The sequence below is a fragment of the Oncorhynchus gorbuscha genome, unplaced genomic scaffold (genome assembly GCF_021184085.1).
Source record: "Oncorhynchus gorbuscha isolate QuinsamMale2020 ecotype Even-year unplaced genomic scaffold, OgorEven_v1.0 Un_scaffold_141:::fragment_3, whole genome shotgun sequence".
NCBI lineage: Eukaryota > Metazoa > Chordata > Actinopteri > Salmoniformes > Salmonidae > Oncorhynchus > Oncorhynchus gorbuscha.
In genome coordinates, this window is record NW_025744684.1 from 930,001 (window position 1) to 955,702 (window position 25,702).

The 25,702-nt window shown below is 49.8% G+C and overlaps 1 protein-coding gene across 2 annotated transcripts in view; it reads right to left on the reverse strand.

Moving 5' to 3' along the window:
* Positions 1-25,479, reverse strand: part of LOC124017057 (protein FAM171A1-like) — a 40,976-nt gene extending 15,497 nt beyond the window's left edge. Inside the window, exons 1-3 of one of the 2 annotated variants that reach the window (XM_046332433.1) lie at positions 25,028-25,479; positions 15,543-15,770; positions 8,559-8,651 (exon numbers count right to left, since the gene is read on the reverse strand). In XM_046332433.1, coding sequence (XP_046188389.1) covers positions 8,559-8,651; positions 15,543-15,770; positions 25,028-25,139 — 433 coding nt within the window. In that variant the 5' untranslated portion in view covers positions 25,140-25,479. Of the gene's footprint in view, positions 1-8,558; positions 8,652-15,542; positions 15,771-25,023 lie in introns of both variants that reach the window. The other variant, XM_046332434.1, reaches the window with a different exon arrangement.
* Between the last annotated feature and the right edge of the window lie 223 nt (positions 25,480-25,702).

Sequence of the window (25,702 nt, forward strand, 5' to 3'; positions counted from 1 at the left end):
CCTCCCTCTTTCTTCCTCTCTCACTGCCTCTTCCTCTCTCACTGCCTCTTCCTCTCTCACTGCCTCTTCCTCTCTCACTGCCTCTTCCTCTCTCACTGCCTCTTCCTCTCTCACTGCCTCTTCCTCTCTCACTGCCTCCCGCTTTCTTCCTCTGTCTCACTGCCTCTAAGGGGTGTATTGGCATGGGAACACAGTGCTAAAGCAAGTGGAATAGATAAACAAAAGTCAAATAAAACAACACAAAATTAACAGTAAACATTACACTCAAAAGTTCATTATGTGCAAATAGTTAAAGTATAAAAGGGAAAATAAATAGATATGGGTTGTATTTACAATGGTGTTTGTTCTTCACTGGTTGCCCTGTTCTTGTGGCAACAGGTCACACATCTTGCTGCTGTGATGGTATACTGTGGTATTTCATCCAATAGATGGGAGTTTATCAAAATTGGATTTGTTTTTCAAATTCCTTGTAGGTCTGTGTAATCTGAGGGAAATATGTCTCTCTAATATGGTCATGCATTTGGCAAGAGGTTAGGAAGTGCAGCTCAGTTTCCACCTAATTTTGTGGGCAGTGTGCATATAGCAGGTCTTCTCTTCAGAGCCAGGTCTGCCTACAGCAGCCTCTCTCAATAGCAAGGCTATGCTCACTGAGTCTGTACATAGTCAAAGCTGTGCTTAAGTTTGTGTCAGTCACAGTAGTCAGGTATTCTGCCACTGTGTACTCTCTCTTTAGAACCAAATAACATTATAGTTTGCTCTGTTTTTTGTAACATTTTTCCAATGTGTCAAGTAATTATCTTTTTGTTTTCTCATGATTTGGCTGGGTCTAATTGTGTTGCTGTCCTGGGGCTCTGTGGGGTCTGTTTGTCAACAGAGCCCCAGGACCAGCTTGCTTAGGGGACTCTTCTCCAGGTTCATCTCTCTGTAGGTGATGGCTTTGTTATGGAAGGTTTGGGAATCGCTTCCTTTTAGGTGGTTGTAGAATTTAACGGCTCTTTTCTGGATCTTAATAATTAGCGCATATCGGAATAATTCTGCTCTGCATGCATTATTTGGTGTTTAACGTTGTACATGGAGGATATTTTTACAGAATTCTGCATGCAATCTCTAAATTTGGTGTTTGTCCCATTTTGTGAATGTTTAGATTCAATGGATTCTATAAACTGATACAAGTATTTTTAGCCAGATCCTAATTGGTATGTCGAATTGTATGTTCCTTTTGATGGCATAGAAAGCCCTTGTTGTTTCTCAGATCGTTCACAGCTTTGTGGAAGTTATCTGTGGCGCTGATGTTTAGGCAGAGATTTGTTTAGGCCGACTACAAACAATCTATAACTGGGCTAATAGCTCACTAACTAGAATCAAATCAAATGTTATTGGTCACATACAGTGGGGCAAAAAAGTATTTAGTCAGCCACCAATTGTGCAAGTTCTCCCACTTAAAAAGATGAGAGAGGCCTGTAATTTTCATCATAGGTACACTTCAACTATGACAGACAAAATGAGGGGGAAAAAAATCCAGAAAATCACAATGTAGGATTTTTAATGAATTTATTTGCAAATTATGGTGGAAAATAAGTATTTGGTCAATAACAAAAGTTTATCTCAATATTTGTTATATACCCTTTGTTGGCAAAGGGACCAGGACGACTGATCCGTGTAAAGGAAAGAATGAATGGGGCCATGAATCGTGAGATTTTGAGTGAAAACCTCCTTCCATCAGCAAGGGCATTGAAGATGAAACCTGGCTGGGTCTTTCAGCATGACAATGATCCCAAACACACCACCCGGGCAACGAAGGAGTGGCTTCGTAAGAAGCATTTCAAGGTCCTGGAGTGGCCTAGCCAGTCTCCAGATCTCAACCCCATAGAAAATCTTTTGAGGGAGTTGAAACCCCGGTACCCAGCAACAGCCCCAAAACATCACTGCTCTAGAGGAGATCTGCATAGAGGAATGGGCCAAAATACCAGCAATACCAGAATTAGTGTTAGTATTGGGGTAAGGGGTTGTGGGTTAGGAGATGGTGTTGGGGTATGGTTAGAGGTTAAGGAAATTAGGATTTAGAATGGGAATCAATTGTGTCCCCACAAGGTTAGTTAAACTAAAGACTGTGTGTGTAAAAGAGAAGTTTGTATAGTGGGGCTTCACGATGATGTCATAGTGTTTCCACTGTGGTGATTGTACATTCCTGGGCAATGAGACACCGCTGCAGCCGTGCCTGTGTGTTTTCTCTAGCTCTGTGTATCCTCTGCCTTCAGTACACCTGATCTGGTATTGATCTGAACATGCAGTTTTGAAGGAGGTCTGTTATTGATCTGAATGTCCAGTTTTGAAGGAGTTCTGTTATTGAACTGAATGTCCAGTTTTGAAGGAGGTCTGGCATTGATCTGAATGTCCAGTTTTGAAGGAGGTCTGTTATTGTGCCAATCCAAAAAGCCCCTCAGCCTCTTCCCCTCCTAAGAGTTCCCTCTCTTTTCTTCCAACTATAATGGACATTGCACCCTTCCCTTCTCCCCATCCCCTCACTTCCCAAGTTCTCCCCATCCCCTCACTTCCCAAGTTCTCCCCATCCCCTCACTTCCCAAGTTCTCCCCATCCCCTCTTCCCAGCCTCTCCCCCACTCCCTCTCTTCTCTCTTCCCCCACTCTCTTCCCCCATCCACTCTCTTCCCCCATCCCCTCTCTTCCCCCCACCCCTCTTCCCCCACCCCTCTCTTCTCCCCTCCCCACCCCACCCCACCCCATCCCTTCTCCCCACCCCACCTCATCTCATCTCCCCACCCCATCTCTTCTCCCCACCCCACTCCCTCTCTTCTCCCCACTCCCTCTCTTCTCCCCACTCCCTCTCTTCTCCCCACTCCCTCTCTTCCCAGCCTCTCCCCCACTCCCTCTCTTCTCCCCACTCCCTCTCTTCTCCCCACTCCCTCTCTCCCCCCCCACTCTCTTCCTCCCATCCCCTCTCTTCTCCCCACTCCCTCTCTTCCCCCACCCCATCTCTTCCCCCACTCGCTCTCTTCTCCCCACTCGCTCTCTTCTCCCCACTCCCCCTCTTCTCCCCACTCCCCCCTCTTCTCCCCACTCCCTCTCTTCTCCCCACTCCCTCTCTTCCCCCACTCCCTCTCTTCCCCCACTCCCTCTCTTCCCCCACTCCCTCTCTTCCCCCACCCCTCTCTTCCCCCCCACTCCCTCTCTTCCCAGCCTCTCCCCCACTCCCTCTCTTCCCCCTCTCTTCTCCCCACTCCCTCTCTTCTCCCCACCCCATCTCTTCCCCCACTCCCTTTCTTCCCCCCACTCCCTCTCTTCTCCCCACTCCCTCTCTTCTCTCTTCCCCATCCCCTCTCTTCTCCCCACTCCCTCTCTTCTCCCCACTCCCTCTCTTCTCCCCACCCCATCTCTTCCCCCACTCCCTCTCTTCTCCCCACTCCCCTCTCTTCTCCCCACTCCCTCTCTTCCCCCACTCCCTCTCTTCTCCCCACTCCCTCTCTTCCCAGCCTCTCCCCCACTCCCTCTCTTCTCTCTTCCCCCACTCTCTTCCTCCCATCCCCTCTTCTCCCCACTCCCTCTCTTCTCCCCACCCCATCTCTTTCCCCCACTCCCTCTCTTCTCCCCACTCCCTCTCTTCTCCCCACTCCCTCTCTTCCCCCACTCCCTCTCTTCCCCCCACTCCCTCTCTTCCCAGCCTCTCCCCCACTCCCTCTCTTCTCTCTTCCCCCACTCTCTTCCTCCCATCCCCTCTTCTCCCCACTCCCTCTCTTCTCCCCACCCCATCTCTTCCCCCACTCCCTTTCTTCTCCCCACTCCCTCTCTTCTCTCTTCCCCATCCCCTCTCTTCTCCCCACTCCCTCTCTTCTCCCCACTCCCTCTCTTCTCCCCACCCCATCTCTTCCCCCCACTCCCTCTCTTCTCCCCACTCCCTCTCTTCTCCCCACTCCCTCTCTTCCCCCACTCCCTCTCTTCTCCCCACTCCCTCTCTTCCCAGCCTCTCCCCCACTCCCTCTCTTCTCTCTTCCCCCACTCTCTTCCTCCCATCCCCTCTTCTCCCCACTCCCTCTCTTCTCCCCACCCCATCTCTTCCCCCACTCCCTTTCTTCCCCCACTCCCTCTCTTCTCCCCACTCCCTCTCTTCTCCCCATCCCCTCTCTTCTCCCCACTCCCTCTCTTCTCCCCACCCCATCTCTTCTCCCCACTCCCTCTCTTCTCCCCACTCCCTCTCTTCTCCCCACTCCCTCTCTTCCCCCCACTCCCTCTCTTCTCCCCACTCCCTCTCTTCTCCCCACTCCCTCTCTTCCCCCACTCCCTCTCTTCCCCCACTCCCTCTCTTCTCCCCACTCCCTCTCTTCTCCCCACTCCCTCTCTTCCCCCACTCCCTCTCTTCTCCCCACTCCCTCTCTTCTCCCCACTCCCTCTCTTCTCCCCACTCCCTCTCTTCCCAGCCTCTCCCCCACTCCCTCTCTTCTCTCTTCCCCCCACCCCATCTCTTCTCCCAACCCCCTCTCTTCTCCCCACTCCCTCTCTTCTCCCCACTCCCTCTCTTCTCCCCACTCCCTCTCTTCTCCCCACTCGCTCTCTTCCCAGCCTCTCCCCACTCCCTCTCTTCTCCCCACTCCCTCTCTTCTCCCCACTCCCTCTCTTCCCCCACTCCCCTCTCTCCCCCCACTCCCTCTCTTCCCCCACTCCCTCTCTTCTCCCCACTCCCTCTCTTCTCTCTTCCCCCCATCCCCTCTCTTCTCCCCACTCCCTCTCTTCCCCCACTCCCTCTCTTCCCCCACTCCCTCTCTTCCCCCACTCCCTCTCTTCTCCCCACTCCCTCTTCTCCCCTCCTCTCCCTCTCTTCCCCCCACTCGCTCTCTTCTCCCCACTCGCTCTCTTCTCCCCACTCCCTCTCTTCCCAGCCTCTCCCCCACTCCCTCTCTTCTCTCTCTTCCCCCACTCTCTTCCCCCATCCCCTCTCTTCTCCCCACCCCCTCTCTTCTCCCCACTCCCTCTCTTCTCCCCACTCCCTCTCTTCTCTCTTCCCCCACTCTCTTCCCCATCCCCTCTCTTCTCCCCACTCCCTCTCTTGCCCCCATTCCCTCTCTTGCCCCCACTCCCTCTCTTCTCCCCTCCCTCTCTTCTCTCTTCCCCCACTCCCTCTCTTCCCCCACTCCCTCTCTTCCCCCCACTCCCTCTCTTCTCCCCACTCCCTCTCTTCTCTCTTCCCCCACTCCCTCTCTTCTCTCTTCCCCCACTCCCTCTCTTCCCCCACTCCCTCTCTTCTCCCCACTCCCTCTCTTCTCCCCCCACTCCCCTCTCTTCTCCCCACTCCCTCTCTTCCCCCACTCCCTCTCTTCCCCCACTCCCTCTCTTCTCCCCACCCCTCTCTTCCCCCCACTCCCTCTCTTCTCCCCACTCTCTCTCTTCTCCCCACTCCCTCTCTTCCCCCACTCCCTCTCTTCCCCCCTCCCTCTCTTCCCCCACTCCCTCTCTTCTCCCCACTCCCTCTCTTCTCCCCACTCCCTCTCTTCTCCCCACTCCCACTCTTCCCCCACTCCCTCTCTTCCCCCCCACTCCCTCTCTTCTCCCCACTCCCTCTCTTCTCCCCACTCCCTCTCTTCCCCCACTCCCTCTCTTCTCCCCACTCCCTCTCTTCTCCCCACTCTTCCCCCACTCCCTCTCTTCCCCCCACTCCCTCTCTTCTCCCCACTCCCTCTCTTCCCCCACTCCCTCTCTTCCCCCACTCCCACTCTTCGCCCCACTCTTCTCCCCACTCGCTCTCTTCTCCCCACTCTTCCCCCACTCCCTCTCTTCCCCCACTCCCTCTCTTCTCCCCACTCCCTCTCTTCTCCCCACTCCCTCTCTTCTCCCCACTCCCTCTCTTCTCCCCACTCCCTCTCTTCTCCCCACTCTTCCCCCACTCCCTCTCTTCCCCCACTCCCTCTCTTCTCCCCACCCCTCTCTACTCCCCACTCCCTCTCTTCCCCCACTCCCTCTCTTCCCCCCACTCCCTCTCTTCCCCCACTCCCACTCTTCTCCCCACTCTTCTCCCCACTCTCTCTCTTCCCCCACTCCCTCTCTTCTTCCCCCACTCCCTCTCTTCCCCCACTCCCTCTCTTCTCCCCACTCCCTCTCTTCTCCCCACTCTTCCCCCACTCCCTCTCTTCCCCCACCCCTCTCTTCTCCCCACCCCTCTCTTCTCCCCACCCCCTCTCTTCTCCCCACTCCCTCTCTTCTCCCCACTCCCTCTCTTCTCCCCACTCCCTCTCTTCTCCCCACTCCCACTCCTTCTCTTCTCCCCACTCCATCTCTTCCCCCACTCCATCTCTTCCCCTTTCTCTTTTCATTCTCTCTCCTCCTGTTGCACGACAAGGTTTCTCTCCCCACTCCCACTCTTCTCCCCACTCTTCTCCCCACTCTCTCTCTTCTCCCCACTCCCTCTCTTCTCCCCACTCCCTCTCTTCTCCCCACTCTTCCCCCACTCCCTCTCTTCCCCCACCCCTCTCTTCTCCCCACCCCCTCTCTTCTCCCCACCCCCTCTCTTCTCCCCACTCCCTCTTCTCCCCACTCCCTCTTCTCCCCACTCCCTCTCTTCTCCCCACTCCCACTCCCTCTCTTCTCCCCACTCCCCACTCCTTCTCTTCTCCCCACTCCCCCACTCCCTCTCTTCTCCCCCTCCCTCTCTTCCCCCATCCCCTCTCTTCTCCCCACTCCCTCTCTTCCCCCACTCCCTCTCTTCCCCCACTCCCTCTCTTCCCCCACTCGCTCTCTTCTCCCCACTCCCTCTCTTCCCAGCCTCTCCCCCACTCCCTCTCTTCTCTCTTCCCCCACCCCTCTCTTCCCCCACCCCCTCTCTTCTCCCCACTCCCTCTCTTCTCCCCACTCCCTCTCTTCTCCCCACTCCCTCTCTTCTCAGCCTCTCCCCACTCCCTCTCTTCTCTCTTCCCCCATCCCCTCTCTTCTCCCCACTCCCTCTCTTCCCCCACTCCCTCTCTTCCCCCACTCCCTCTCTTCTCTGTTCCCCCCACTCCCTCTCTTCTCTCTTCCCCCACTCTCTTCCCCCATCCCCTCTCTTCTCCCCACCCCATCTCTTCTCCCCACTCCCCCTCTTCCCCCCACCCCCTCTCTTCTCCCCACTCCCTCTCTTCTCCCCACTCCCCTCTCTTCCCCCCACCCCTCTCTTCTCCCCACTCCCTCTCTTCCCCCCACTCCCTCTCTTCTCCCCACTCCCTCTCTTCCCCCACTCCCTCTCTTCCCCCACTCCCTCTCTTCCCCCACTCCCTCTCTTCTCCCCACTCCCTCTCTTCTCCCCACTCTTCCCCCCACTCCCTCTCTTCCCCCACTCCCTCTCTTCCCCCACTCCCTCTCTTCCCCCCACTCCCTCTCTTCTCCCCACCCCCTCTCTACTCCCCACCCCCTCTCTACTCCCCACTCCCTCTCTTCCCCCACCCCTCTCTTCTCCCCACTCTTCCCCCCCCCTCTCTTCCCCCCACCCCTCTTCTCCCCACTCCCTCTTCTCCCCACTCCCCACTCCCTCTCTTCTCCCCACTCCCACTCCCTCTCTTCTCCCCACCCACTCCTTCTCTTCTCCCCACTCCCACTCCATCTCTTCCCCCACCCCTCTCTTCTCCCCACTCCCTCTCTTCCCCCCACTCCCTCTCTTCTCCCCACTCCCTCTCTTCCCCCACTCCCTCTCTTCCCCCCACTCCCTCTCTTCCCCCACTCCCTCTCTTCTCCCCACTCCCTCTCTTCTCCCCACTCTTCCCCCACTCCCTCTCTTCCCCCCACTCCCTCTCTTCCCCCACTCCCTCTCTTCCCCCACTCCCTCTCTTCTCCCCACCCCCTCTCTACTCCCCACCCCCTCTCTACTCCCCACTCCCTCTCTTCCCCCCACCCCCTCTCTTCTCCCCACTCTTCCCCCACCCCCTCTCTTCCCCCCACCCCCTCTTCTCCCCACTCCCTCTTCTCCCCACTCCCACTCCCTCTCTTCTCCCCACTCCCACTCCCTCTCTTCTCCCCACTCCCACTCCTTCTCTTCTCCCCACTCCCACTCCATCTCTTCCCCCACTCCATCTCTTCCCCCACTCCATCTCTTCCCCCCACTCCATCTCTTCCCCCCACTCCATCTCTTCCCCTTTCTCTTTTCATTCTCTCTCCTCCTGTTGCACGACAAGGTTTCTCGCTCCGCTGGGCTTCTAGGTTCAACATATCATGATATAACACAGTGTGTGGATGAGGGCCACTGTATGCACCAGACCATAGCATAATTAATTATCCTGCCCTCCTGGAGGACGGACACACACAGCTCAGTCAGCAAGATTTAAAGGAGTAGCAGCAGCAGAACTGCAGTCAGAGAGGATGGCAGAGCAGGAGAAGAGCAGATGGTATGGGACACACTAAATGAGTGTGGTTATTGAAGACGAACACACACACACACACACATAGCAAAACAGGGCGGGCGGGCGTGTGTGTGTGCGCGCGGGTCTTTCATTAGAGAGATGTTTTAAAGGGGTGGACATATTTCATTATTAATGTGTGTGAGGTCACTGGGCCAGGGACAGTGTCTAAGTACTCTCTCTCTCTCACCTTGGGATCCAGAGTTAATGTGTATCAGGTCTTCATACACCATCAGAGTGGCAGCTCTCTCTGGTAGCAGCTCCAGACTGAGAGAGGAAAACACTGGAACACACACATTTCAGTCATTTTGACATTTCAGCAGACGCTTGGCGTTGCAAGCACCATGCTCTACCAACTGAGCCACATGGGACCCACCACAGTCACTCATTTATTCATCACAATAACCCACCCTGTGGCTCATTTTTATTCTCACTAATAAAAGGTCAACTATTGAATTTTGTGTTCCTCTCAACTTCATTCTAAACCTAGTGGTTTCTTTATTTTCTAGCATTGTGGTTTGTAGAAAAACATTTTTTTGAAGATCTTACTTGATTAGTTTAAATCTCTAGCTTTCCCTTTTCCATTCTCTGTGATCTGCCTCGACTATTAAAGCCTTGGATGGTGTTTTTCATAGCGCCCTTCGTTTTATCACAGGAGACAGTTTAATTACTCAACACTGTATTCTTTACCAAAAGGTTCTCTGTAGGTAGAATCACTACAGTCTTTTTGTTTACAAAGCCCTGCTCCACAAACTCCCGACTTACCTTAGCTAACATCACTATTAAGACTTAAAATGACAAGTTAAAATAACTGTGGAGACTCCTTTGGTGTCTAGACAGTTAGGTAAATCAGCCTTTCATTTCCTTGCACCGTACGTGTGGAATGATCTACAATACACTTTAAAATGGGAGGAATTGGTGCCTCTAGGTCATGTCAGACTGTTGTTAAGGGACCTTTTTACAGAAGAATGTGTCTGATTTTTATGAACGTGTTTTGCTTTGTGTATATGAATGTGTAGTTAAATGTGTTTATTGTATTTTGATGTGTATTGTGGTGCTATACAGGGCTCACCTGGAAGAGAGACCTTGACTCCCTGTCTATATAAAGAGATGCTGGTCTCAGCATTGACTCCCTGTCTAAATAAAGAGACCTTGGTCTCAGAATTGACTCCCTGTCTCAGCATCGGTTCCCTGTCTAAAAGAGATGCTGATCTCAGCATTGACTCCCTGTCAAAATAAAGAGATGCTGGTCTCAGCATTGACTCCTTGTCTAAATAAAGAGATGCTGGTCTCAGCATTGACTCCCTGTCTCAGCATTGACTCCCTGTCTAAATAAAGAGACGCTGGTCTCAGCATTGACTCCCTGTCTAAATAAAGAGACGCTGGTCTCAGCATTGACTCCCTGTCTAAATAAAGAGACGCTGGTCTCCACATTGACTCCCTGTCTAAATAAAGAGACGCTGGTCTCCACATTGACTCCCTGTCTAAATAAAGAGACGCTGGTTTCAGCATTGACTCCCTGTCTAAATAAAGAGACGCTGGTCTCCACATTGACTCCCTGTCTAAATAAAGAGACGCTGGTCTCCACATTGACTCCCTGTCTAAATAAAGAGACGCTGGTCTCCACATTGACTCCCTGTCTAAATAAAGAGACGCTGGTCTCCACATTGACTCCCTGTCTAAATAAAGAGACGCTGGTCTCCACATTGACTCCCTGTCTAAATAAAGAGACGCTGGTCTCCACATTGACTCCCTGTCTAAATAAAGAGACGCTGGTCTCCACATTGACTCCCTGTCTAAATAAAGAGACGCTGGTCTCAGCATTGACTCCCTGTCTAAATAAAGAGACGCTGGTCTCAGCATTGACTCCCTGTCTAAATAAAGAGACGCTGGTCTCCACATTGACTCCCTGTCTAAATAAAGGAGACGCTGGTCTCCACATTGACTCCACGGTCTAAATAAAGAGACGCTGGTTTCAGCATTGTCAAAGACTCCAGCCACCCTAGTCATAGACTCTTCTCTCTGCTATACTGCACGGCAAGTCTAGGTCCAAGAGGCTTCTAAACAGCTTCTACCCCCAAGCCATAAGACTCTAATCAAATGGCTACCCAGACTATTTGCATTGCCCCCCCTTTTATACCGCTGCTACTCTGTTATTATTTAAGCATAGTCACTTTATGAACTCTAACTACATGTAGATATTACCTCGACAAAACGGTGCCCCTGCACATTGACTCTGTACCGGAACCCCCTGTATATGGTCTCGCTATTGTTATTTTACTGCTGCTCTTTAACTACTTGTTACTTTTATTTCTTATTCTTATTTGTATTTTTTTAACTGCATTGTTGGTTAGGGGCTTGTAAGTATGCATTTCACTGTAAGTTCTACACTTGTTGTATTCGGAGCATGTGACTAATAACATTTGATTTGGCTCCCTGTTTAAATAAAGAGACCTTGGTCTCAGCATTGACTACCTGTCTAAACAAAGACTGAATAAAAATCACAGAGACAAAAGTTCTCCTCTTTCCTCCTCCTTTCCTCTCTCCCCCCGTCACTCCTCCTTTCCTCTCTCCCCCTCCTTTCCTCTCTCCCCCTCCTTTCCTCTCTCCCCCGTCACTCCTCCTTTCCTCTCTCCCCCATCACTCCTCCTTTCCTCTCTCCCCCGTCACTCCTCCTTTCCTCTCTCCCCCGTCACTCCTCCTTTCCTCTCTCCCCGTCACTCCTCCTTTCCTCTCTCCCCCGTCACTCCTCCTTTCCTCTCCCCCGTCACTCCTCCTTTCCTCTCCTCTCTCTCCGTCACTCCTCCTTTCCTCTCCTCTCTCTCAGTCACTCCTCCTTTCCTCTCCGTCACTCCTCATTTCCTCTCCTCTCTCTCCGTTACTCCTCCTTTCCTCCCCCGTCACTCCTCCTTTCCTCCCTCTCCGTCCTCCTTTCCTCTCTCCCCCCGTCACTCCTTTCCTCTCTCCCCCGTCACTCCTCCTTTCCTCTCTCCCCGTCACTCCTCCTTTCCTCTCTCCCCGTCACTCCTCCTTTCCTCTCTCCCCCGTCACTCCTCCTCTCCTCTCTCTCGGTCACTCCTCCTTTCCTCTCCTCTCTCTCCGTCACTCCTCCTTTCCTCTCCTCTCTCTCCGTCACTCCTCCTTTCCTCCCTCTCCGTCACTCCTCCTTTCCTCCCTCTCCGTCACTCCTCCTTTCCTCCCTCTCCGTCACTCCTCCTTTCCTCCCTCTCCGTCACTCCTCCTTTCCTCTCTCCCCCGTCACTCCTCCTTTCCTCTCTCCGTCACTCCTCCTTTCCTCTCTCTCCGTCACTCCTCCTTTCCTCTCTCTCCGTCACTCCTCCTTTCCTCTCTCTCCGTCACTCCTCCTTTCCTCTCTCTCAGTCACTCCTCCTTTCCTCTCTCCCCCGTCACTCCTCCTTTCCTCTCTCCCCCGTCACTCCTCCTTTCCTCTCTCTCCGTCACTCCTCCTTTCCTCTCTCTCCGTCACTCCTCCTTTCCTCTCTCTCCGTCACTCCTCCTTTCCTCTCTCTCCGTCACTCCTCCTTTCCTCTCTCTCCGTCACTCCTCCTTTCCTCTCTCTCCGTCACTCCTCCTTTCCTCTCTCTCCGTCACTCCTCCTTTCCTCTCTCCCCCGTCACTCCTCCTTTCCTCTCTCCCCCGTCACTCCTCCTTTCCGCTCTCTCCGTCACTCCTCCTTTCCTCTCTCTCCGTCACTCCTCCTTTCCTCTCTCTCCGTCACTCCTCCTTTCCTCTCTCTCCGTCACTCCTCCTTTCCTCTCTCCCCCGTCACTCCTCCTTTCCTCCCTCTCCGTCACTCCTCCTTTCCTCTCTCCCCCGTCACTCCTCCTTTCCTCTCTCTCCGTCACTCCTCCTTTCCCCTCTCTCTCCGTCACTCCTCCTTTCCTCTCTCTCCGTCACTCCTCCTTTCCTCTCTCTCCGTCACTCCTCCTTTCCTCTCTCCCCCGTCACTCCTCCTTTCCTCTCTCCCCGTCACTCCTCCTTTCCTCTCTCCCCGTCACTCCTCCTTTCCTCTCTCCCCGTCACTCCTCCTTTCCTTTCTCTCTCCGTCACTCCTCCTTTCCTCTCTCTCCGTCACTCCTCCTTTCCTCTCTCTCCGTCACTCCTCCTTTCCTCTCTCTCCGTCACTCCTCCTTTCCTCTCTCTCCGTCACTCCTTTCCTCTCTCCCCGTCACTCCTCCTTTCCTCCCTCTCCGTCACTCCTCCTTTCCTCTCTCCCCCGTCACTCCTCCTTTCCTCTCTCCCCCGTCACTCCTCCTTTCCCCTCTCTCCGTCACTCCTCCTTTCCTCTCTCTCCGTCACTCCTCCTTTCCTCTCTCTCCGTCACTCCTCCTTTCCTCTCTCTCAGTCACTCCTCCTTTCCTCTCTCTCAGTCACTCCTCCTTTCCTCTCTCTCAGTCACTCCTCCTTTCCTCTCTCTCCGTCACTCCTCCTTTCCTCTCTCTCAGTCACTCCTCCTTTCCTCTCTCTCCGTCACTCCTCCTTTCCTCTCCCCCGTCCTCCTCCTTTTCCTCTCCCCCGTCACTCCTCCTTTCCTCTCTCTCCGTCACTCCTCCCTCTCCTTTCCTCTCTCTCCGTCACTCCTCCTTTCTCTCCTCTCCGTCACTCCTCCTTTCCTCTCTCCCCGTCACTCCTCCTTTCCTCTCTCCCCCGTCCTCCTCCTTTCTCCCCCGTCACTCCTCCTTTCCTCTCTCCCCCGTCACTCCTCCTTTCCGCTCTCTCCGTCACTCCTCCTTTCCGCTCTCTCCGTCACTCCTCCTTTCCTCTCTCTCCGTCCTCCTCCTTTCCTCTCTCTCCGTCATCCCCTCCTCCCCTTTCCTCTCTCTCCGTCACTCCTCCTTTCCTCTCTCCCCCGTCACTCCTCCTTTCCTCCCTCTCCGTCACTCCTCCTTTCCTCCCTCTCCGTCACTCCTCCTTTCCTCTCTCCCCCGTCACTCCTCCTTTCCCTCTCCCCCGTCACTCCTCCTTTCCTCCCTCTCCGTCACTCCTTTCCTCTCTCTCCCCGTCACTCCTTTCCTCTCTCTCCCCGTCACTCCTCCTTTCCTCTCTCCCCGTCCTCCTCCTTTCCTCTCTCCCCCGTCACTCCTCCTTTCCTCTGTCCCCCGTCACTCCTCCTCTCCTCTCTCTCGGTCACTCCTCCTTCTCTCTCCCTCTCCTCTCTCTCCGTCACTCCTCCTTTCCTCTCCTCTCTCTCCGTCACTCCTCCTTTCCTCTCTCCCCGTCCTCCTCCTTTCCTCTCTCCCCGTCACTCCTCCTTTCCGCTCTCTCCGTCACTCCTCCTTTCCTCTCTCTCCGTCACTCCTCCTTTCTCTCTCTCCGTCCTCCTCCTTTCCTCTCTCTCCGTCACTCCTCCTTTCCTCTCTCTCCGTCCTCCTCCTCCTTTCCTCTCTCTCCGTCACTCCTCCTTTCCTCTCTCCCCGTCACTCCTCCTTTCCTCCCTCTCCGTCACTCCTCCTTTCCTCTCTCCCCCGTCACTCCTCTTTTCCTCTCTCCCCCGTCACTCCTCCTTTCCTCTCTCCCCCGTCACTCCTCCTTTCCTCTCTCTCCGTCACTCCTCCTTTCCTCTCTCTCCGTCACTCCTCCTTTCCTCTCTCTCCGTCACTCCTCCTTTCCTCTCTCTCCGTCACTCCTCCTTTCCTCTCTCTCCGTCACTCCTCCTTTCCTCTCTCTCCGTCACTCCTCCTTTCCTCTCTCTCAGTCACTCCTCCTTTCCTCTCTCTCAGTCACTCCTTTCCTCTCTCTCAGTCACTCCTCCTTTCCTCTCTCTCCGTCACTCCTCCTTTCCTCTCTCTCAGTCACTCCTCCTTTCCTCTCTCTCAGTCACTCCTCCTTTCCTCTCTCTCCGTCACTCCTCCTTTCCTCTCTCTCCGTCACTCCTCCTTTCCTCTCTCCCCCGTCACTCCTCCTTTCCTCTCTCCCCCGTCACTCCTCCTTTCCTCTCTCTCCGTCACTCCTCCTTTCCTCTCTCTCCGTCACTCCTCCTTTCCTCTCCCCCCGTCACTCCTCCTTTCCTCTCTCCCCCGTCACTCCTCCTTTCCTCTCTCCCCCGTCACTCCTCCTTTCCTCTCTCCCCCGTCACTCCTCCTTTCCTCTCTCCCCCGTCACTCCTCCTTTCCGCTCTCTCCGTCACTCCTCCTTTCCTCTCTCTCCGTCACTCCTCCTTTCCTCTCTCTCCGTCACTCCTCCTTTCCTCTCTCTCCGTCAGTCCTCCTTTCCTCTCTCTCCGTCAGTCCTCCTTTCCTCTCTCTCCGTCACTCCTCCTTTCCTCTCTCCCCGTCACTCCTCCTTTCCTCTCTCCCCCGTCACTCCTCCTTTCCTCTCTCCCCCGTCACTCCTCCTTTCCTCTCTCCCCCGTCACTCCTCCTTTCCTCTCCTCTCTCTCCGTCACTCCTCCTTTCCTCTCCTCTCTCTCCGTCACTCCTCCTTTCCTCTCCTCTCTCTCCGTCACTCCTCCTTTCCTCCCTCTCCGTCACTCCTCCTTTCCTCCCTCTCCGTCACTCCTCCTTTCCTCACTCCTCCTTTCCTCACTCCTCCTTTCCTCTCTCTCAGTCACTCCTCCTTTACTCTCTCTCAGTCACTCCTCCTTTCCTCTCTCTCAGTCACTCCTCCTTTCCTCTCTCTCAGTCACTCCTCCTTTCCTCTCTCTCCGTCACTCCTCCTTTCCTCTCTCTCCGTCACTCCTCCTTTCCTCTCTCTCCGTCACTCCTCCTTTCCTCTCTCTCCGTCACTCCTCCTTTCCTCTCTCTCCGTCACTCCTCCTTTCCTCTCTCTCCGTCACTCCTCCTTTCCTCTCTCTCCGTCACTCCTCCTTTCCTCTCTCTCCGTCACTCCTCCTTTCCTCTCTCTCCGTCACTCCTCCTTTCCTCTCTCTCCGTCACTCCTCCTTTCCTCTCTCTCCGTCACTCCTCCTTTCCTCTCTCTCAGTCACTCCTCCTTTCCTCTCTCTGTCACTCCTCCTTTCCTCTCTCTGTCACTCCTAAATTGTCCAGTGCTGATAATGATAAGCATGTGTGTGTGAAAGTCTGAAAGTGTTGTGTGAGGATAATGGGGGTGGTCACTTATTATAATAAAGCTGTAATGGGGCACCCTCATTATCCTCACACACCACTTTCAGATTGTTCACACACACACAGTAGATTTTACTACTTTGACCTACCGGGCAGTCTGGTGGGTCTCCAGGGGGCAGAATTTGGCACGTAGCCCTGTCTGGTTGCTGTGACAACCAGCAGGGTTCCAAGGCGGTAGGGAAAACGCAGGTAGGCATTGCCGTCGGCAGCAGAGGTCTCTGTGGTTACAGAGGTGTGGTTGGTGAAGAGCTCGATGGTGGCTCCGCCCAGGGGCTGGTGGGTGCTGGCATCACTCAGGTGAACCTTCAGAGTCACCTCTACACAGAGAGAGTGCGAGAGTTACTCGGCTAAGTAAGCGTCAGTGATATAGAACATTTGTGGGCAGAATTGAAAAAGTGTGTGCGAGTAAGGAGGCCTATAAACCTGACTCAGATACACCAGCTCTGTCAGGAGGAATGGGCCAAAATTCACCCAACTTATTGTGGGAAGCTTGTGGAAGGCTACCCAAAACGTTTGACCCAAGTTAAACAATTTAAAGGCAATGCTACCAAATACTAATTGAGTGTATGTAAACTTCTGACCCACTGGGAATGTGATGAAAGAAATAAAAGCTGAAATAAATCATTCTCTCTACTATTATTCTGTCTTTGCACATTCTTAAAATAAAGTGGTGATCCTAACTGACCTAAGACAGGGAATTTTTACTAGGATTAAATGTCAAGAATTGTGAAAAACTGAGTTTAAATGTATTTGGCTAAGGTATGTAAACGTCCGACTTCAACTGTATATATACACAGTAGTCAGGATAAGCTTTGACTCAGTCACATTTGACATTGGCAGTTAACAGCCAATCACAGTGAGTGGCCAAAAGCATATTTCCTGGTTACCAGCCAATAGCAAGGCTCTGTCAAAACAATGGGACCTTTCGCTGTTTCTTGATGCCTGAGGAAGGAAATCTCTGAGCACACATCTCCTTTATTACTGTCATACACTTTCCTGGAAACTGCTGAATAACATACTTCCATTAAACCATTAACTCCGTTGGATAGCAGAGCATTGTAAAGCTGGCCACACACACACACACACACACCTAGTTCATGCAGTGCCAGAGCTAAACTGGACAGAGCGGAACACCCACACTGGCCAAGCTTATCTAGGCTAGACCTTTGTTAGGGCCCTATAAAATCTGTTGACTTTTTAAAAAATAGATACAGTGGGGCAAAAAAGTATTTAGTCAGCCACCAAATGTGCAAGTTCTCCCACTTAAAAAGATGAGAGGCCTGTAATTTTCATCATAGGTACACTTCAACTATGACAGACAAAATGAGAAGGAAAGAAATCCAGAAAATCACATTGTAGGATTTTTTATGAATTTATTTGCAAATTATGGTGGAAAATAAGTATTTGGTCACCTACAAACAAGCAAAATTTTTGGCTCTCACAGACCTGTAACTTCTTCTTTAAGAGGCTCCTCTGTTCTCCACTCGTTACCTGTATTAATGGCACCTGTTTGAACTTGGTATCAGTATTAAAGACACCTGTCCACAACCTCAAACAGTCACACTCCAAACTCCACTATGGCCAAGACCAAAGAGCTGTCAAAGGACACCAGAAACAAAATTGTAGACCTGCACCAGGCTGGGAAGACTGAATCTGCAATACGTAAGCAGCCTGGTTTGAAAAAAATCAACTGTGGGGGCAATTATTAGGAAATGGAAGACATGCAAGACCACTGATAATCTCCCTCGATCTGGGGCTCCACGCAAGATCTCACCCCGTGGGGTCAAAATGATCACAAGAACAGTGAGCAAAAATCCCAGAACCACATGGGGGGGACCTAGTGAATGACCTGCAGAGAGCTGGGACCAAAGTAACAAAGCCTACCATCAGCAACCCACTATGCCGCCAGGGACTCAAATCCTGCAGTGCCAGACGTGTCCCCCTGCTTAAGCCAGTACATGTCCAGGCCCGTCTGAAGTTTGCTAGAGAGCATTTGGATGATCCAGAAGAAGATTGGGAGAATGTCATATGGGCAGATGAAACCAAAATATAACTTTTTGGTAAAAACTCAACCTGTCGTGTTTGGAGGACAAAGAATGCTGAGTTGCATCCAAAGAACACCATACCTACTGTGAAGCATGGGGGTGGAAACATCATGCTTTGGGGCTGTTCTTCTGCAAAGGGACCAGGACGACTGATCCGCGTAAAGGAAAGAATGAATGGGGCCATGTATCGTGAGATTTTGAGTGAAAACCTCCTTCCATCAGCAAGGCCATTGAAGATGAAACGTGGCTGGGTCTTTCAGCATGACAATGATCCCAAACACACCGCCCGGACAACGAAGGAGGGGCTTCGTAAGAAGCATTTCAAGGTCCTGGAGTGGCCTAGCCAGTCTCCAGATCTCAACCCGATAGAAAATCTTTGGAGGGAGTTGAAAGTCCGTGTTGCCCAGCAACAGCCCCAAAACATCACTGCTCTAGAGGAGATCTGCATGGAGGAATGGGACAAAATACCAGCAAGAGTGTGTGAAAACCTTGTGAAGACTTACAGGAAACGTTTGACCTCTGTCATTGCCAACAAAGGGTATATAACAAAGTATTGAGATAAACTTTTGTTATTGACCAAATACTTATTTTCCACCATAATTTGCAAATAAATTCATTAAAAATCCTACAATGTGATTTTCTGGATTTTTTTTTCTCATTTTGTCTGTCATAGTTGAAGTGTACCTATGATAAATTACAGGCCTCTCTCATCTTTTTAAGTGGGAGAACTTGCACAATTGGTGGCTGACTAAATACTTTTTTGCCCCACTGTATATTATTATAATTTCAACGTTATTTAACCAGGTAGGTCAGTTATTTACAACTGCAACCTGGACAAGATAAAGCAAAGTAGTGCGACAAAAAACAACAGAGTTACACATAGGAGAAACAAAAGTACAGTCAATAACACAATATAAAAAGCTATATAAAGTGTGTGCAAATGGAGTAAGGAGGTAAGGCAATAAATAGGCCATAATAGCGAAGCAATTACAATTTAGCAAATTAACACTGGAGTGACAGATGTGCAGATGATGATGTGCAAGTAGAAATACTGGTGAGCGAAAGAGCAAAAAAGTAAATAAAAACAATATGGGGATGAGGTTGGTAGTTGGGTGATTGATTACCTTTATTTTTCCCCCCCAAATTCCGTTTGTTTTTCCAGGTTTCCATTTCCCCCTGTTTTTTCAGGTTCACTCTCAAAATTGCACTTTTTTAATAGAAAAAAACAAATAAATTGGAGGTCTGGGAGTTTTTGGTGGAAATTATGATTTTTTTTTTGTGTAGATAACCTTTAATTCCAGTGAGCACCTAACGATTTTTGTAGCCACATGTGATGGTAGAGTTTACAAAACAAATACACAATGGATTGATGAAATAATCCTGATATCATTCTGCCAGGAAAGCTATCTCTCTCCGTTTCTGCTCTTATTAGGTCTATTTATGGTACACTCCATTTCCTTCATCGCTTTCCTGGTTGTGTATAAAGACGTGGGGGCCGAGCATGATAGACTACTTTGTTTTCGAAGAGGTCTTGTTTGAGAATGAGCGGTGCTGGTGTTGTTCTGTCTCTCTGGGGCATGGAGACCCAATCTGGGTTAGGGTGGAGAAACTCAGACGTAGTGGACGAACTGCAGAAAAAATACTGACTAGAAGGTATATTTGAAGTGTTTCATTCCAAAACACTATTTATCAATTTTCAGAAATGTTGGTAAATGTATTTTTGTTTAAAGAACTTCTGAAAGAGTTTGGTGTGTTTTTCACCCATCTAATCATGACAGACATGTATGTTTGTCTGAAACTTATCACTAGATTGTTTGTCTCTAGAAAATGAAACGATCACATTTTGTTTTAAAATGATATATCCACCTCACTCACTGAGAAAAAAGTACCACTGCAAGGTGTTGCACAGTCTGTGACAAAAAAACATTATTTTTTTTGTCACCGACTGCAACACCTTGCAGTAATACTTTTTTAAAACCTGCATATTTAGTTAATATTGCCTGCTAACATAAATGTCATTTAACTATGGAAATTGCATTCTGTGCAAGCAGTCAGGGTATATGCAGCAGTTTGGTCCGATCCTCGTTTGCTAAGTCAAACGACACCGCTGGTTCTGCTCACACTGCCCTACCCTGTGCTCTGACCTCTTTCTCCCCTCTCTCTCCAGATGAAATTTCGCGTCTTGTGACGGCCGGCCGCCCAACAACCTGCCCGCTTGACCCTATCCCCTCCCCTCTTCTCCAGACCATTTCCGGAGACCTTCTCCCTTACCTCACCTCACTCATCAACCCATCACTGACCGCTGGCTACGTCCCTTCCGTCTTCAAGAGAGCGAGAGTTGCACCCCTTCTGAAAAAACCTACACTCGATCCCTCCGATGTCAACAATTACAGACCAGTATCCCTTCTTTTCTCTCCAAAACTCTTGAACGTGCCATCCTTGGCCAGCTCTCCCGCTATCTCTCTCTGAATGACCTTCTTGATCCAAATCAGTCAGGTTTCAAGACTAGTCATTCAACTGAGACTGCTCTCCTCTGTATCACGGAGGCGCTCCGCACTGCTAAAGCTAACTCTCTCTCCTCTGCTCTCATCCTTCTAGATCTATCGGCTGCCTTCGATACTGTGAACCATCAGATCCTCCTCTCCACCCTCTCCGAGTTGGGCATCTCCGGCGCGGCCCACGCTTGGATTGCGTCCTACCTGACAGGTCGCTCCTACCAGGTGGCGTGGCGAGAATCTGTCTCCTCACCACACGCTCTCACCACTGGTGTCCCCCAGGGCTCTGTTCTAGGCCCTCTCCTATTCTCGCTATACACCAAGTCACTTGGCTCTGTCATAACCTCACATGGTCTCTCCTATCATTGCTATGCAGACGACACACAACTAATCTTCTCCTTTCCCCCTTCTGATGACCAGGTGGCGAATCGCATCTCTGCATGTCTGGCAGACATATCAGTGTGGATGACGGATCACCACCTCAAGCTGAACCTCGGCAAGACGGAGCTGCTCTTCCTCCCAGGGAAGGACTGCCCGTTCCATGATCTCGCCATCACGGTTGACAACTCCATTGTGTCCTCCTCCCAGAGCGCTAAGAACCTTGGTGTGATCCTGGACAACACCCTGTCGTTCTCAACCAACATCAAGGCGGTGGCCCGTTCCTGTAGGTTCATGCTCTACAACATCCGCAGAGTACGACCCTGCCTCACACAGGAAGCGGCGCAGGTCCTAATCCAGGCACTTGTCATCTCCCGTCTGGATTACTGCAACTCGCTGTTGGCTGGGCTCCCTGCCTGTGCCATTAAACCCCTTCAACTCATCCAGAACGCCGCAGCCCGTCTGGTGTTCAACCTTCCCAAGTTCTCTCACGTCACCCCGCTCCTCCGTTCTCTCCACTGGCTTCCAGTTGAAGCTCGCATCCGCTACAAGACCATGGTGCTTGCCTACGGAGCTGTGAGGGGAACGGCACCCTCAGTACCTCCAGGCTCTGATCAGGCCCTACACCCAAACAAGGGCACTGCGTTCATCCACCTCTGGCCTGCTCGCCTCCCTACCACTGAGGAAGTACAGCTCCCGCTCAGCCCAGTCAAAACTGTTCGCTGCTCTGGCCCCCCAATGGTGGAACAAACTCCCTCACGACGCCAGGACAGCGGAGTCAATCACCACCTTCCGGAGACACCCGAAACCCCACCTCTTTAAGGAATACCTAGGATAGGATAAGTATTCCCTCCCCCCTTTAAGATTTAGACGCACTATTGTAAAGTGACTGTTCCACTGGATGTCATAAGGTGAATGCACCAATTTGTAAGTCGCTCTGGATAAGAGCGTCTGCTAAATGACTTAAATGTAAATGTAAATGCATGGCTCGTTGCTATCTGTGTGAAGACCATTTATTCCTAACAAAGACCGTAATTCATTTTCCAGAATTGTACATACTTATGACATAACATTGTACAACCTTCAATGTAACAACAATATTTAGACTTACGTATTTTATCTAACGGATGGCATACCTAACGGTTCCTTATTTCACTGAAAGAATAAACTTTTGGTTTTCAAAATGATAGTTTCCGGATTCGACCATATTAATGACCAAAGGCTCGTATTTCTGTGTGTTATTATGTTATAATTAAGTCTATGATTTGATAGATCGGTCTGACTGAGCGATGGTAGGCAGCAGCAAGCTCGTAAGCATTCATTCAAACAGCACTTTAGTGCTTTTGCCAGGAGCTCTTCGCTGTGCTTCAAGCATTGAGCTGTTTATGATTCAAGCCTATCAGCTCTCGAGATTAGGCTGGTGTAACCAATGTGAAATGGCTAGCTAGTCAGCGGGGTGCATGCTAATAGCGGTTCAATCGGTGACGTCACTAGCTCAGACCTTGAAGTAGTTGTTCCCCTTGCTCTGCAAGGGCCGCAGCTTTTGTGGAGCGATGGGTAACGATGCTTCGAGGGTGGCTGTTGTCGATGTGTTCCTGTTTCGAGCCCAGGTATGGGCGAGGAGAGGGACGGAAGCTATACTGTTACACTGGCAATACTAAAGTGCCTATAAGAACATCCAATATTCATAGTATATGAAATACAAATGGTATAGAGAGAAATAGTCCTACAATAACTACAACCTAAAACTTCTTACCTGGGAATATTGAAGAATCATGTTAAAAGGAACCACCAGCTTTCATATGTTCTCATGTTCTGAGCAAGGAACTTAAACGTTAGCTTTTTTACATGGCACATATTGTACTTTTACTTTCTTCTCCAACACTTTGTTTTTGCATTATTTAAACCAAATTTAACATGTTTCAATTATTTATTTGAGGCTAAATTGATTTTATTGATGTATTATATTAAGTTAAAATAAGTGTTCATTCAGTATTGTTGTAATTGTCATTACTACAAATAAATATATATTATTATACATACATTTATTATTATATATATATATTTTTTTTTAAATCTGATGATTAATCGGTATCGGCTTTTTTTGGTCCTCCAATAATCGGTATCGGCATTGAAAAATCAGAATCAGTCGACCTCTAGTATGTATAAATATATTTATATACAGTGGGGAGAACAAGTATTTGATAACCAGCCAAATTTGCAGGTTTTCCTACTTACAAAGCATGTAGAGGTCTGTAATTTGTATCATAGGTACACTTCAACTGTGAGAGACAGAATCTAAAAAAAAGAGAATATCATTGTATGAATTTTAAGTAATTCATTTGCATTTTATTGCATGACATAAGTACACTGCTCAAAAAAATAAAAGGAACACTTAAACAACACAATGTAACTCCAAGTCAATCACACTTCTGTGAAATCAAACTCTCCACTTAGGAAGCAACACTGATTGACAATACATTTCACATGCTGTTGTGCAAATGGAATAGACAACAGGTGGAAATTATAGGCAATTAGCAAGACACCCCCAATAAAGGAGTGGTTCTGATGTTTTAGTCACTTTTGAATGCTGGCGGTGCTTTCACTCTAGTGGTAGCATGAGACGGATTCTACAACCCACACAAGTGGCTCAGGTAGTGCAGCTCATCCAGGATGGCACATCAATGCGAGTTGTGGCAAGAAGGTTTGCTGTGTCTGTCAGCGTAGTGTCCAGAGCATGGAGGCGCTACCAGGAGACAGGCCAGTACATCAGGAAACGTGGAGGAGGCCGTAGGAGGGCAACAACCCAGCAGTGGGACCGCTACCTCGGCCTTTGTGCAAGGAGGAGCAGGAGGAGCACTGGTGGAAAACTGTTGCAGAAATCCCTCAACCAATACGGGTGTTGTGCTAGTGCATGGGTGTATAAAGCACTTTTATAGTAGTCTCTGTGCACAAGCCCCGAGGATAAGCAGAGTGCTGCATTGCAGTGTGTCATATGCATAGGCACACACACACAAACACACACTTCAACATGATTTGGTCTTCCTGGCACCCTGTCCTTTAGCCCTGGCTGCAGTGAGTCTGTTCCCAGCTGTAGTGTATTATGGGTTGCAGTAATGAGAGTTGGATCTATAATTATGTGTCTGTCTGCATCCATGTTGCTAACTATGTGTGAGGAGAGAAGAGACGTAGCCCTCAGTATCAACAAGAGCCCCAGGGAGGGTCTGAAGGTTTTTTAGAGAGAGAGAGACAGAGAGACAGAAAGAGAGAAGAGAGAGAGAAAGGGGTGGTGGAGGGGGGGTCAATTAAAATACTGAGTTGAGATGCTCAGAAGGCATCAATCATTTTCTCTAAGGAACTTAATAGGCACCTACGTCATGTGTTGACATCACGTGATAGTTGGGGACACTTAATATTTAGTTACACAGACAGGGACACACAAAATAGTCTAATAAATTACTGTTTGGTTAGGGCCTCACAACTACGAGCACACACTCAGTCACAGCAATATGATTAACAAACCAAATTAGAATGAAAACTGAAGCAGCAAAACACAGAGCCGCACAGTTCTCCAAGCAAAGTAGTGTGTGTGTGAGAATAAGTGAGTGAGTAAATGAGAGAAACAGATAGGGCTAGTCTTGGAAGCACTCTTCTCTTTAACAAAAGCAACACTTTGGAGTGGCTGAATGAAATACATCTGCAGTGATTCTAACTACGCTTTACAGTGTGTTGCCATTTCACTCATGTCTGTAACAACGAATAAAACCACAGAATGATACAAATAGGTTCGCTGGGCCCAGCCTAAACCATTTCCAGCACTGCCCCCAATTCAGCTCCATCTCAGCAGGAGGCTGTGAAGGAAGAGGCAGTGAAGCAAAAGCCACCTGTCATATACTGCCTTTCACTCATTTATGAGAGATGGTGTGTGTGAGATTCCTCCTCCCACTCACATCTGCAGCATCTAGCTTATGATCATGTCTGGAGGAATCTCCTGCATACGTTGTCAAATTCATACACACAATGCATGAACGTTATCTCTCTCGTGGAATACTGCTGGTCTGAAAACAATCCATTACACAATGATACATTGCATTAAAAAAAACATGCTCAAATTACGTTTCCACCTCATCTGAATAAGGACAAGTAAAACATGTTTTAGCTATGGCTTGCACCAAAATTATCCATTACAATTGAGAGGCTGCAGAATAACTGAGCATCAACTAACGTTAGCTAACTAGCTAATGTTAGCTAGCCTCTTGCCAACAACATGCAATATCAGTTAGGTCTAGCTATCTAGCTAGGTAAGATGGTGAGGTGTTTTTGTTTCAGTTGAGGACACGTTGTGAGACACAAAATCACTTCAAACCATTCAAATTATATAATACCTTGGCTAAATGAAACATGAACAACCACAGTGAGATAACGTATGTATACAGTTTTGTGGCTGAAAAGGACAGCCAAATTAACGTTATATAACTAGCCAATTGAAAAGCTAACTAACGTAGCTAGATAACTATCTGAAGTTAGCACATAAGCCACCAACGCCAAGTTATCGCTAGCTATACAAGTAGCTAGCTAGCAAGACGAACATATTGGGCATAACATCTCACAAGTACTTTGAATAAAGTGAACCATTTGTATCAGCTACCTACCTACCTTTTAGAGGGTTGTCATCTTGCAGGGTTTTGGTTACCGCTTTCCACACATTGCATCCCAAAAGACAGAGCACAATCGCTGCGGTCCTGCTCAAAACCCCGACCCTCATCATTGCAGATGTCACACACACAAAAAATAGTTCAAATAAATATAAAATATTGACTGGCTACATCAATGTATTGTAAAACACACACATGTGCATCGGGCAAGACTCCATATTTTGTAGCATTAGCGTTCCCTCTATTTTCTCCTTCAGTATGTCCAGTTCAGTTCTGCATCCCACCCCTCCTGCTGCTCCGTCGGTTCTTTTTTTCTTTAAAAATAAAGAAAGTCACTGAAGCCAGGGCGGCCCCACGTTAACTATTCCGACACCAGACACTGCCCCAAACAGGCGCCTAGGAGAATCATTTGTGGGGTTTGACCGCCATCTCCAGGCGACTCACTGAAGTGGTTGTCTGACCACCGCAAGTTGACACGTGTTGAAGAGTTGACTGCTTTATGAAGATATTATGGTTAATTAAAAACAAATACAGACTAACTCGCCCAAACATTTTTCATCTGAAACAATACTGATGAAATACGCCATTTAACCAGAGATGTAATTCCTACTTGCTACTAAAAACTATACTGTCCACTAGCACTGAGCAATTACTGCTTTTTGAACTCGGTTCTGTT